General features: G+C 43.9%; 1 protein-coding gene and 1 long non-coding RNA gene across 2 annotated transcripts in view; one reads left to right on the top strand and one right to left on the bottom strand.

Moving 5' to 3' along the window:
* Positions 1–2153: 2153 nt before the first annotated feature.
* On the bottom strand, positions 2154–12553 carry LOC130268391 (uncharacterized). The gene is made up of 2 exons (XR_008843538.1): positions 11737–12553; positions 2154–2582 (listed from the first exon to the last, which is right to left on the bottom strand). It is a non-coding gene; the product is annotated as an uncharacterized LOC130268391 (long non-coding RNA).
* Positions 12554–12779: 226 nt separating this feature from the next.
* HCN2 (hyperpolarization activated cyclic nucleotide gated potassium and sodium channel 2) overlaps positions 12780–13500 on the top strand; it is a 77037-nt gene continuing 76316 nt past the window's right edge. Inside the window, exon 1 of the mRNA XM_056518011.1 lies at positions 12780–13372. Coding sequence (XP_056373986.1) covers positions 12915–13372 — 458 coding nt within the window. The 5' untranslated portion in view covers positions 12780–12914. The remainder of the gene's footprint in view (positions 13373–13500) is intronic.

The raw sequence follows: 13500 nt of genomic DNA, 5'->3' as shown, positions 1-13500 counted from the left end.
GCTGCAAGTTTGAGCTGCAGCAAATTTTCTGCAACAGCTCAAACTGCCAGCGAGAAACTACTGTGAACCCCCGCCGTGCGACTGTACCCTAAAAACACTACACTACACTACCACAAAAAATAAAATAAAAAGTAAAAAACACTACATATACACATACCCCTACACAGCCCCCCTCCCCTCCCCAATAAAAATGAAAAATGTCTGGTACGCCACGGTTTCCAAAATGGAGCCTCCAGCTGTTGCAAAACAACAACTCCCAGTATTGTCGGACAGCCATTGACTGTCCAGGCATGCTGGGAGTTTTACAACAGCTGTAGGCACCCTGTTTGGGAATCACTGGCGTAGAATTCCCCTATGCAATCCCTAATTTAGGCCTCAAATGCGCATGGCGCTCTCACTTTGGAGCCCTGTCATATTTCAAGGCAACAGTTAAGGGTCACATATGGGGTATCACCGTACTCGGGAGAAATTGTGTTACAAATTTTGGGGGGTATTTTCTGCTTTTACCCTTTTAAAAAATGTTAAATTTTTGGGAAAAGAAGCATTTTAGGTAAAAATTGTAATTTTTTTTTTACATATGCAATAGTCGTGAAACGCCTGTGGGGTATTAAGGTTCACTTAACCCCTTGTTACATTCCCCGAGGGCTCTAGTTTCCAAAATGGTATGCCATGTGTTTTTTTTTGCTGTCCTGGCACCATAGGGGCTTCCTAAATGCGGCATGCCCCCAGAGCAAAATTTGCTTTCAAAAAGCCAAATGTGATTCCTTCTCTTCTGAGACCTGTAGTGCGCCAGCAGAGCACTTTTCACTGGGGGTGAATGGGGTGTTTTCTGAATCGGGAGAAATTGGGCTTCAAATTTTTTTTTTCTGCTTTAACCCTTTGTATAAATGTAAATTTTTTGGGAAACCAAGCATTTTAGGTAAATTTTTTTATTTTTTTTTACATATGCAAAAGTCGTGAAACACCTGTAGGGTATTAAGGTTCACTTTACCCCTTGTTACGTTCCCCGAGGGGTCTAGTTTCCAAAATGGTATGCCATGTGTTTTTTTTTGCTGTTCTGGCACCATAGAGGCTTCCTAAAGGTGACATGCCCCCCAAAAACCATTTGACGCTCCTTCCCTTCTGAGCCCTCTACTGCGCCTGCCGAACAATTAACATAGACATATGAGCTATGTGCTTACTGGAGAGAAATTGGGTTTCAAATACAAGTAAAAATTTTCTCCTTTTTACCTCTTGAAAAAATTCAAAAATTGGGTCTACAAGAACATGCGAGTGTAAAAAATTAAGATTGTGAATTTTCTCCTTCACTTTGCTGCTATTCCTGTGAAACCCCTAAAGGGTTAAAACGCTTACTGAATGTCATTTTGAATACTTTGGGGGGTGCAGTTTTTATAATGGGGTCATTTATGGGGTATTTCTAATATGAAGACCCTTCAAATCCACTTCAAACCTGAACTGGTCCCTGAAAAAAAGCGAGTTTCAAAATTTTGTGAAAAATTGGAAAATTGTTGCGGAACTTTGAAGCCCTCTGGTGTCTTCCAAAAGTAAAAACTCATCAATTTTATGATGCAAACATAAAGTAGACATATTGTATATGTGAATTAAAAAAAAATATTTGGAATATCCATTTTCCTTACAAGCAGAGAGCTTCAAAGTTAGAAAAATGCAAAATTTTCAAATTTTTCATCAAATTTTGGGATTTTTCACCAAGAAAGGATGCAAGTTACCAAAAATTTTTACCACTAAGTAAAAGTAGAATATTTCACGAAAAAACAATCTCAGAATCAGAATGATAACTAAAAGCATTCCAGAGTTATTAATGTTTAAAGTGACAGTGGTCAGATTTGCAAAAAATGGCCGAGTCCTTAAGGTGAAAAAGGGCTCAGTCCTTAAGGGGTTAAAGCACAGACAGGTTCCCTTTCAACACCTGACTAGTAATGTTTCAGGCCGCACTGCTACCTGGGAAAAGCCTAAGACAACTGTGGTAATGGCAGGGTGTATGGTGCAGGGCAGATGTTACCCTAGGGGCAAATGGTATTAACCCCTTGTGTTTGTGACACCAGGGCATGGTTTAGCCTTAACCAACCGAAGGTATACCGCTGAATCCTGGGCTAGGCACAGGGGCAATGAAGACACCAACGACACAACGGTAGTTTCGGACAACGGTAGCTTTACTGAGGGTAGACAATTGTTACAGTCTATGCAGTACAGCCAGGGCCCAAGGAGGTGACCAGTGACACAGAGTCCTTGCAGGTTTGCTGGGACTTGTAGTAGACAGGAGAATTTAGTGCAGGCCACGCTGGATAGCCAGAAGACTTGACTTGACTGACAGGACTGTGACTTAAGCTTACTTTGCACTTCACTTGTGGCTGCAGGACTTATCTTGAGGCTGCAGGACTTGACTTGTAGCTGCAGGACTTGACTTAAGGCCTCCAATGTTCTGGACACACACTCTAAGACAACTTGACCGCACTGGACCTCAGGAACAAGAGCGAGAAGCTAGCTCCACCCAGGGTTTATATGGGGGAGACTAGCAGGGAGCCCATAGGTCACCTTTGGGGTCAGCTGATCACTAGTAACTCCTAGGTAACAATTACATGGTACATTTATTAAAGTCACAGCACATAATTAAAAAGCATAAGATATTTACATGGGGGGAAAAAACTGCAGGGGACACTGCCTGATAGGGCAGGAGAGTATAGGGAAACACCATCCCGTACTGGGCCACCACACAACACTCATTTCATATGCTGCTAAAAATGAACATCAGGGCAAAGATCACATAAAAATTGCGAGACCAGCCATCAAACATAGCTACAGACACACTATTATGAACTACACTTTACAGCTCCTGTAGGACAGTCCAATAAAAAAAATACTGAAATACCTCTTTAATGGTATTCAATGGGTTCAATTTATTAATATAAATACTGTATATTTTTGATAACCATTTTCTGCATATGCAGGTCCACAACCTTTCTATTTTTTAAATAGCTTTCATTTTACCTGGGTAGATAGATAACCTTAAATTTATTTCTTGAGAAAACTGGAATGGTCATAGCCCAAAATATTTTTTGGACACTAAAGAGACGTTGCATACACATTTCTTTGATTTCATTCCAGATATTTGTAAGGGATGCCAATATTTCTGACCCATATGTATTCCAAAGATTGTACTATGCCCACATTTAAAAATATAGGTGAATGATAGGGAAAATGTATGAAAACATAAACAGCAGTTTTCAGGTGTGCAAAAGTGGCACATTTTTTCCACTTTTGTGTCACTCAGTGAATTTTGGGGAGGGAAGGGGCCTCACACGGCCTGACGTATTTACTTTAGGCACCAGTATGTACATTTACACCCTAAGGGGCATTCTGACCATGAAGTGAGTGCTTGCTGCATATGGTGGGCATCAGCCATCATGCTTATGCCCACTATTAACTCTTCAGCTGTGTGATCAATACTGATTATGAAATCTAAAGCAGTTGCATTGCAGTGGGGATCTGGTGTCTGGAGCTATGCTTACCTGCTCCGTTCCGCTTTGGGGATCTTTACAGAGGCAGACTATACAAGTAGATCTCTAATATTACTGATCAGTGCTATGCCTATGCATAGCACCGAACAGTAATAGAAATCCAAAGATTCTAATACTTAAATATTAACTAGTAAAAAAAAGTTTTAAAAATGTGAATAAGCCCATCCCAAAAATAAATTAGAATTGCTGTTTCCCCAATTTTTCAAAATGTAAAAAAAAATATTAACAAACATATTTGACATTGTCAGGTGCTTAAAGGGGTACTCCCACCCTAGACATCTTATCCCCTATCCAAAGGATAGGGGATAAGATGTCTGATCGCGGTTGTCCCCAGCGGCGGGACCCCCGTGATCAGACATCTTATCCCCTATCCTAGGGGTGGGAGTACCCCTTTAAATGTCTGATTTATTAAAATATAATGTTAATGATCCTGTAAAAAAAATTGCTGATCTTTTACCACATCACATCCCAGGAAAAATTGAGTGAAAGTGATCAAAAAGTCACTTATATTCAAAAGTGGTACCAACAAAGTCTATAGATGATTGCACACAAAAAACATAAGCCCTCATACAGCTGTTGTTAAAAAAGTTTGAGTTTTTGCAATAATACAAAGCACATAACATTACATTATTTTACTCATATTGGCCCGCAGAACAAAGAGAACATGTAATGTTTACCATAAAGTGCAGTGTGTAAAAACAACCCCCACCCCAAAAGATGTAAAGTTACGGTTTTCTTTTCAATTTCCACACACAAATAATATTTTTTTGTTTAGCTATACCTTTTATGGTAGAATAAAAGGAGTAATTGCAAAGAATAATTGGTCACACAAAAAACAAGCCCTCATATGGGTCTGTGGATGGGAAAATAAAAGACTTATAGATCTTAAAAGGCGAGGGGAAAAAAAAACAAAAACGCAAAAATTAAATAGGCTGTGTCCTCAAGACCAAAATGGGCTGTGGCTCAGGGATAGGAATCTTTGCAGATGGTACTAAGCTTTGTTTGTTAATAGTATTTTTTTTTAAAGTAATAGTTTAACCACTGTACAAATCACTAGTTAGACCAAACGTAGAATATTGTGTACAATACAAGTGTTTGCCAAATTAAAGGGTTATCCAGGAATAAAAAAAACTGAGATAAATTCTTTCAAAGACCTCTCCCTGTCTGTCTCCAGGTTGGGTGGGGTTCTGCAGCTCAGTTTCATTGAAGTGAACGGAACCAAGTTGTATTACCACACTCAAAGTGGAGACAGACAGGGTGCGGTCTTTGAAAGAAAATAGGTCTGTTTTTTTTTTATTCATGGAAAACCCCTTTAACCCTTTTCCGCAGAATTACGTATATAAACGTCAGGTTATGCTGGTAGTTCGCGCATCCTGACGTTTATATAAGTCATTCAGTTAACCCGACGATGAGCGTCATCGCACAGGTTAACAGGCAGAAGTCCCGCTGTTACCAGCGGGAGGCAACTTCTGCAAGCCCCCCCCCAGGACCATCTGTGAATGGTCCCGGTCAGCGATCACTGTGATTGGTCCCTGTGGATCCCCCGCTCTGCCCGCCCCTAGAAGTCCGGGCAGAGCGGGGGAAGATGACCCCGAGAGCTGCGGGGGGAACATACCGCAGGACTGGCGCAGGCAGCAGGGACTGGCAGCAGGCAAGTGGAGGAGGCAGAGGCGGCGTCGGCATCAGAGGCAGTAGTGAAGATCACTATTAAGTGATCTTCACTGCTGCTTCTAGCTGCTTCTAGGAGTTTCAAAACTACAACTCCCAGCATGCCCAGACAGCCTTTGGTAACAACTGGAGGCACACTGGTTGGGAAACATTGTCTGCTTCCTAACTCAGTGTTTCCCAACGTGTGTGCCTCCAGCTGTTGCAAAACTATAACTCCCAGCATGCACTCATAGACCATGCATGCTGGGAGTTGTAGTTTTGCATCAGCTGGAGGCACACTGGTTGGGAAACACTGATTTAAGTAACAAACTCTGTGTTTTGCAACTAGTGTGCCTCCAGCTGTTGCATAACTACAACCCCCAGCATGCACGGACAGCCAAAGGGCATGCTGGAAGTTGTAGTAGAATGCCTCCAGCATTTGCATAACTACAAGTCCCTGCATGCCCTTCTGCTGTCACTGCATGCTGAGAGTTGTAGTTTTGCAACAGCTGGAGGTTTGCCCCCTCCCATCTGAATGTACAGGGTACATTCACATGGGCGAAGGTTTACAGTGAGTTTTTCACAGCAAGTTTGAGAGGCAGCAAATTTTCTGCTGCAGCTCAAACTCCCATTGGGAAACCCGCTGTAAACCCCCACTTGTGTGACTGTACCCTAAAAACACTACACTACAAAAAATAAAGAGTAAAACACTACATATACACATACCCCTACACAGTCCCCCCCCCCCCAATAAAAATGAAAAACATCCGGTACGGCACTGTTTCCAAAAAGGAGCCTCCAGCTGTTGCAAAACAACAACTCCCAGTATTGCCGGACAGCCATTGACTGTCCAGGCATGCTGGGAGTTTTGCAACAGCTGGAGGCACCCTGTTTGGGAATCACTGGCGTAGAATACCCCTATAACCACCCCTTTTTACACAAGAGATAAAAGGAAAAAAAGACCCCCAAAATTTGTAACGCTATTTCTCCTTTGTACGGAAATACCCCATATGTGGACATAAAATGCTCTGTTGGCGCACAAGGCTCAGGAGTGAGAGCGCCATGTACATTTGGGTGATTTGCACAGGGGTGGCTGATTGATACAGCGGTTCTGACATAAACACAAAAAAAATTAAAAAAAATAAAACACCCATGTGACCCCATTTTGGAAACTATACCCCTAAAGGAACGTAACAAAGGGTATAGTAAGCCTTATCTACCCACAGGTGTTTGAAGAACTTTCGTTGAAAATGAAAAATGTGTATTTTTTCACTAAAATGCTGCCGTTATCCCAATAATAGGAAAAAAGCCCTCCAAAATTTGTAACACCATTTCTAACCATTTGTAATACCCCATATGTGGATGTAAATTTATCTGCTGGCGCATTACAGGGCTCAGAAGAGAAGAAGCGCCACTGGGCTTTTGGAGAGAGAATTTTGCTGGAATCGAAGGCCATGTGTGTTTACAAAGTCCCCATGTGCCAGAACAGTGTAACCCCCCCCCCCCCACATGTGACCCCATTTTGGAAACTAAGCCCTCACAGAATGTAGTAAGGGGTGCAGTAAGCATTCACGCCCCACAAATGTAATTTTTCATTTGCACAGCCCACTGTTACAAAAGTCTGTCAAACACCAGTGGGGCGTAAATGTTGGCTGCACCCCTTTCTGTGAGGGGTGTAGTTTCCAAAATAGGGTCACATGTGGGGGGGGGGGTCCACTGTTCTGGCACCACGGGGGGCTTTGTAAACGCACATGGCCCCCAACTTCCATTCCAAACAGATTCTGTCTCCAAAAGCTCCATCTCTTCTGTGCACTGTAGTTCGCCCGCAGAGCACTTTACATCCACACATGGATATTTCCATACTCAGAAGAAATGGGGATACAAATTTTGGAGGGCATTTTCTTCTATTACCTCTTGTAAAAATAGGGAAAAAAACAGCATTTTAGTGAAAATAAATTTTTATTTACACATCCGACTTTAACGAAAAGTCGTCAAACACCTGTGGGGTGTTAAGGCTCACTGTACCCCTTGTTACATGCCTTGAGGGGTGTAGTTTCCAAAATAGTATGCCATGTGTTTTTTTTTTGTTTTTTTTTTGCTGTTATGGAACCATAGGGGCTTTCCAAATGCAACATGCCCCCCAAAAACCATTTCACCAAAATTTGCTTTCAAAAAGCCAAATGTGGCTCCCTCTCTTCTGAGCATTGTAGTGCGCCAGCAGAGCATTTGATGTCCACACATGAGGTATTTCCATACTCAGAAGAAATGGGGTTACTAATTTTAGGGGGCATTTTCTCCTATTACCTCTTGTAAAAATGGGACATTTGGGGAAATTCACTCTCCAAAATCCCATTGTCGCTCCTTCGGTTCTGAGCCTTGTAGTGTACCCACAGAACACTTTACATCCACATGTGAGGTATTTCCTTACGCGAGAGGAATTGGGTTACACATTTTGGGGGGCATTTTCTCCTTTTACCTCTTGTAAAAATTCAAAAACTGGGTCTACAAGAACATGTTAGTGTAAAAAATGGAGATTTTGAATTCTCTCCTTCACTTTGCTGCTATTCCTGTGAAACACCTAAAGGGTTAAACATTCTGAAAATAATTTTGTATACTTTGAGGTGTGCAATTTTTATAATGGGTTCATTTATGGGGTATTTCTAATAGAGAGAATTGTGCTTATATGATTAGTGACTATGGAATGTAAAATGTGGCTCTCCAGCTCAATAGAGAACCTGTCAAAGGGACAATGACTCACCGCTCTAGAAGGTTGTGTAACCCTTTCTATCTCATGCAGTCCACCATTTGTTTCTTGAAACAGAAGTCAATCCTACAATGCTAAGTCAATAATGGTTGGATGATGTATAACCAAATTGTAGATAACATGAAACCAAATCAGCATCACTACCTGCTTTCTAGATATAGATTAATTTGCATTCATTTGTGTGCATAGCTATCATGCCCCCTCCCGTAGGCTTGCATTGAGGGGCGGAGCGTGACGTCACACGGGGGCGGAGGAGTGACGTCACACGCCGCCGGCCTTGTGGTCGTCGTTAATCAGACCCAGAGTGAACACGCTCCAGGGACTGATTACAAGATCCCGGGGGTCCCCAGTGGCAGGACTCCTGCGATCAGGCATCTTTAAGGGGGTTGCATTAAAATTAAATTATGACATTGGATGACTTTGGAATGGTGTAGGAAAGTTAGGGTCATGCCTTAACATTACTAGTTTAACTGCTTATTAAACAGGTAAAAACATTATTGAGTTATCTTTTGTGAAGGTGATCTAATCTATTAAGCCATATATCTGTGTTATTGGACAGGGGTGGCTGCATGACAATCAATATGGCTGGTTTTACTGTGTCCAGAGAGGCGTTATTTGACCTTCCTAGAGATGTAAATGGCAAATCTGCCTAGTTATGCAGCAACAAATCCCCAACTCCATATCACTGCATAGCTAGGCAGATTTGCTGTTAGAATAAAAGAAGCAAGCATGTACCGTGATTACCAATGTCATGCAGAGCTTTGTCAAACTATGCAGGTGGGATAATAGTAAGCCAGTTACATAATACACATCATATCAAAATGATAAACTGTATATATACATTTAGACTTACATTACATTAGTTACAACTAGCCATTTGTACGAGCAAAACCATGGCATTACATACACCCACCTTTCAACATATCATAAAATACACGTATATATAAAGTTGAAATATTTAACAGTTTTGTATAACTTTTTAAGGTTATATATGTTTCTCCATTATGGAACTGATTTCAACATTTCACTGGTTGCCCATGGAAACAACAAATGAGCTCAATGCCAGACATGTGACGTAATGTCACCCCGAGCAAAGCAATTTCAAGGACAAGCCTTTCTAGAAAATGTTAGAATAAGAATTTTTTGGATATAATATTCTGCAGAGTTTGAAAAACATTATAGTGCACTTCTGTTTTCGGAATAGGGGTCTGCCCTCTCCAAACTTCTACCATACTGTTGATACCACAACATGCTGTAGAATATATAATGTTTTCTACAAGAATGAGAAACAATCACTTTTCCAAACACTTAACTCTACAAAACTGAGTAGGACATGTTCTTCTGACATTAAAGGGGTAGTCCAGTGGTGAAAAACGTATCCCCTATCTTAAGGATAGGGGATAAGTTTGAGATCACGGGGGGTCCGACCGCTGGGGCCCCCTGCGATCTCTCTGTACGGGGGCCAGGTTCTCCGGCCAGATAGCGGGTGTCGACCCCCGCACGAAGCGGCGGCCGACACACCCCCTCAATACATCTCAATGGCAGAGCCAGAGATTGCCGAAGGCAGCGCTTCGGCTCTGCCATAGAGTTGTATTGAGGGGGCGTGTCGGCCGCCGCTTTGTGTGGAGGTCGACACGCCCCCTTCCCGTGGGCTGTCGGGGCTCCGTACAGGACCCCCCTGCGATCTGCAACTTATCCCCTATCCTTAGGATAGGGGATAAGTTGTTCACCACTGGGTCACCACTGGACTACTCCTTTAAGCAAACTTAGATTTCACTCTTACACCGCCACATTCATTGGACATCTTCTTATCAACACAACCACAAATGGCATTGTGAATGCGGGCACTACTGATTTTAACATGCTATGAGTTTAGAGGCAAAGGACACCTTTGAATGTGTTTTTTATACTTGCGTTTTACCCTCTCTGGGGTAGATAGACAAAAAGTGCTTTTACAACGTGAAGCAAGAATTATCCTGGAAACAAATGCCCAAGGAAACTTGGGTTTAAATGACCGTCTAGATCTGAGTGCCTTTTTGTAATGCAGTCAAGTTATTGCTTTTACATATACAGTCATCGCCGTAAATGTTGGCACCCCTGAAATTTTTCAAGAAAATTAACTATTACTAACAGAAAAGGATTGCAGTAACACATGTTTTGCTATACACATTTTTATTCCCTTTGTGTGTATTGGAACTAAACCAAAAAAGGGAGGAAAAAAAGCTAATTGGCCATAATGTCACACCAAACTCCAAAAATGGACTGGACAAAATTATTTGCACCCTTAACTTAATATTTGGTTGCACACCCTTTGGAAAAAATAACTGAAATCAGTGGCTTCCTATAACCATCAATAAGCTTCTTACACCTCTCTGCCGGAATGTTGGACCACTCTTCCTTTGCAAACTGCTCCAGGTCTCTCTTATTGGATGGCGCCTTTTCCCAACAGCAATTTTAAGATCTCTGCACAGGTGTTCAATGGGATTTAGATCTGGACTCATTGCTGCCACTTCAGAACTCTCCAGCGCTTTGTTGCCATCCATTTCTGGGTGCTTTTTGAAGTATGTTTGGGGTCATTGTCCTGCTGGAAGACCCAAGATCTCGGACACAAACCCAGCTTTCTGACACTGGGCTGTACAGTGCGACCCAAAATCCGCTGGTAATCCTCAGATTTCATGATTCCTTGTACACATTCAAAGCACCCAGTGCCAGAGGCAGCAAAACAACCCCAAAACATCATTGAACCTCCATCATATTTCACTGTAGGTACGGTGTTCTTTTCTTCGTAGGCCTCATTCCATTTTCGGTAAACAGTAGAATGATGTGCTTTACCAAAAAGCTCTATCTTGGTCTCATCTGTCCACAAGATTTTCCAATTTCATGTTGGCAAAATGTAGTCTTGCTATTTTATGTCTCTGTGTCAGCAGTGGGGTCCTCCTGGGTCTCCTGCCATAGCGTTTCATTTCATTTAAATGTTGACAGATAGTTTGCGTTGACACTGATGCTCCCTGAGCCTGCAGGACAGCTTGAATATCTTTGGAACTTGTTTGGGGCTGCTTATCCACCATCCGGACTATCCTGCGTTGACACCTTTCATCAATTTTTCTCTTCCGTCCAAACCCAGGGAGATTAGCTACAGTGCCATGTGTTGCAAACTTCTTGATAATGTTGCGCACTGTGGAAAAAGGCAAATCCAGATCTCTGGAGATGGACTTGTAACCTTGAGATTGCTGATATTTTCCCACAATTTTGGTTCTCAAATCCTCAGACAGTTCTCTTCTCCTCTTTCTGTTGTCCATGCTTAGTGTGGCAAAAAAAAAGACACACAGTGCAAAGACTATGAGAACTTCTCTCCTTTTTATCTGCTTTCAGGTGCGATTTTTATATTGCCCACCCCTGTTACTTGCCCCAGGTGAGTTTAAAGGAATATCACATGCTTGAATCAATCTTATTTTTCCACAATTTTGAAAGGGTGCCAATAATTTTGTGCAGCCCATTTTTGGAGTTTGGTGTGACATTATGTCCAATTTGCTTTTTTTCCCCTCCTTTTTTGGTTTAGTTCCAATACACACAAAGGGAATAAACATGTGAATAGCAAAACATGTGTTACTGCAATGCTTTTCTGTGAGACATACTTCATTTTCTAGAAAAATTTCAGGGGTGCCAACATTTACGGCCACGACTGTATATGTGTTTTTTTTTTTTTTACCTCTCGTGTGTGATTTTAAATTCCCTCTTAGTTACCCCTACACACCGTACGCCACTATGAGAAGAGACCTGTGTGAATACCTGTGATGGCGTCCCGCTGATGCCGCTCCGCTTCAGTTTGCACCGAAAACAAAGAAACCTGCGGCACATTCTGCACTATGGATTATGCCTCTCCAGATAGCCCAGGTTACAGGGACACTGTGGGTGCCAATGACATATTTACATGGAGACATGACAGCTAGCACCGGTTGGGTCACTGTTACACGTAATATCACTACATCCCTTGCAGGCATAATATAGTGTGCCCCTCTACCCACTCTGACCTGCGCTCTGATTGTATGGCACGATTCCAGGTACCACAAGCCCTGTCTGGGTACACTAAGGCCAGGGCTACACTGCCACTTATTGTACCAATACTAATTGATTTGAACGGAATGCCAGCTGCGGCCCACAAGATGGCATGGGGCTCCATAAAGCCCTGGCGTGTTACCTAAGCCCTCTGTACAGCTCACCCTGGCCTTATACTGAGGCTTGAGCCACTTTTCTCATAGCTACCTTCTAAGTCTTTCTCAATTCTTTTGTTTTATACAGTATTCTCATAAATCCATTTTAAATCCTCTGCAATCCACTTTAGCCAACATAACATAACATGACTAATGCAGCCACAGGATTAGTCTCTCCAGCCTAAAATCCAGGCCAGAGAGCGCGCTCCCCCACCTCACACAGCTGGACCCCTCCCTCCTGCGCTCCCCAGGCATGTTTCCACTGACCATTTTTTTTATCAAGCCCCGCCCTGAACATGGTCACGCCCACCGGGCAGCCTTACGCAGGGGACACCTCCTCCTTTGTTACCATGCCCCGCCCTTTCTTAGCTCCTTGCAGTTCATTCTATGAGCCTTTTCCTAAATTCCAGCCAATCCGAGACCTTCATGCAATTATCCTCCTTTACTCATTGGTCCGGCTGCCTTATTCCCCGCCCCTTCTCTCTCTCCGTCCTATCAGTGTTGTTGTGTATACAGCACACGGCTCGGGCTCCGTCACCATTGGCAGCCGTGTTGGTGTTCCGCCTACGTCACCGCCCACACTGCAATCGACTGGCGCATTTCTGTCAAGTAATTCCCATCTGTACAGTGTCTCTGCGTTCATTGGCCACGTTGTCAAATACCCGCCCACCGCTCTCATGATTGGCCTGCTCTGTAGAGGTGACACGCCCACTGGAGTTCCCCCGCCCCCTGGTCACTCCGCAGGTCCCCGCTGCCATGGACGGGCGGGGAGGCGGCAGCGGCGGCGGCAGTAGTGCTTCGGTGATGAGGGGAGTGGAGGCAGCTGCGACACCTGATGAGCAGCAGTCCCGGAGTGCGGGGAGGAGAGGCACCCGCAGCCCATGTAGCTCGGCGGGCACCCCGGGCACCGGGAAGGGTAGCCCGAATGGGGAGTGCAGGCGGGAGCTATCCGAGGCGCCGCCCCGGGAACACAAGGTGTCCTTCTCCACCGAGCCTCCGCGGGGGTCCTCACCGGGCAAGGACACCGAAGATGGCGAGGCCGGGGAAGATGAACCCCGCTCCCGGTTCATGCAGCGCCAACTCTCTGCCATGCTCCAGCCTGGGGTCAACAAGTTCTCTCTCCGGATGTTCGGCAGCCAGAAGGCGGTGGAGCGGGAGCAGGAGAGGGTGAAATCCGCGGGGGCCTGGATCATACACCCGTACAGTGACTTCAGGTACATGCCCAGTGCCCGGGGTGGGGGTCAGCACTGCGTCTGCCGCCAATGACACTGTGCCCGGTGCAACTACAGGTAGAGGGTGCCCACCTTGCCTGGCACCTCTACAGGTGGATACCCTGTGATTG

This window comes from Hyla sarda, chromosome 1 (genome assembly GCF_029499605.1).
Source record: "Hyla sarda isolate aHylSar1 chromosome 1, aHylSar1.hap1, whole genome shotgun sequence".
NCBI lineage: Eukaryota > Metazoa > Chordata > Amphibia > Anura > Hylidae > Hyla > Hyla sarda.
The sequence above is the reverse complement of the archived record's forward strand: the minus strand, read 5'-3'. Positions and strand labels throughout refer to the sequence as shown.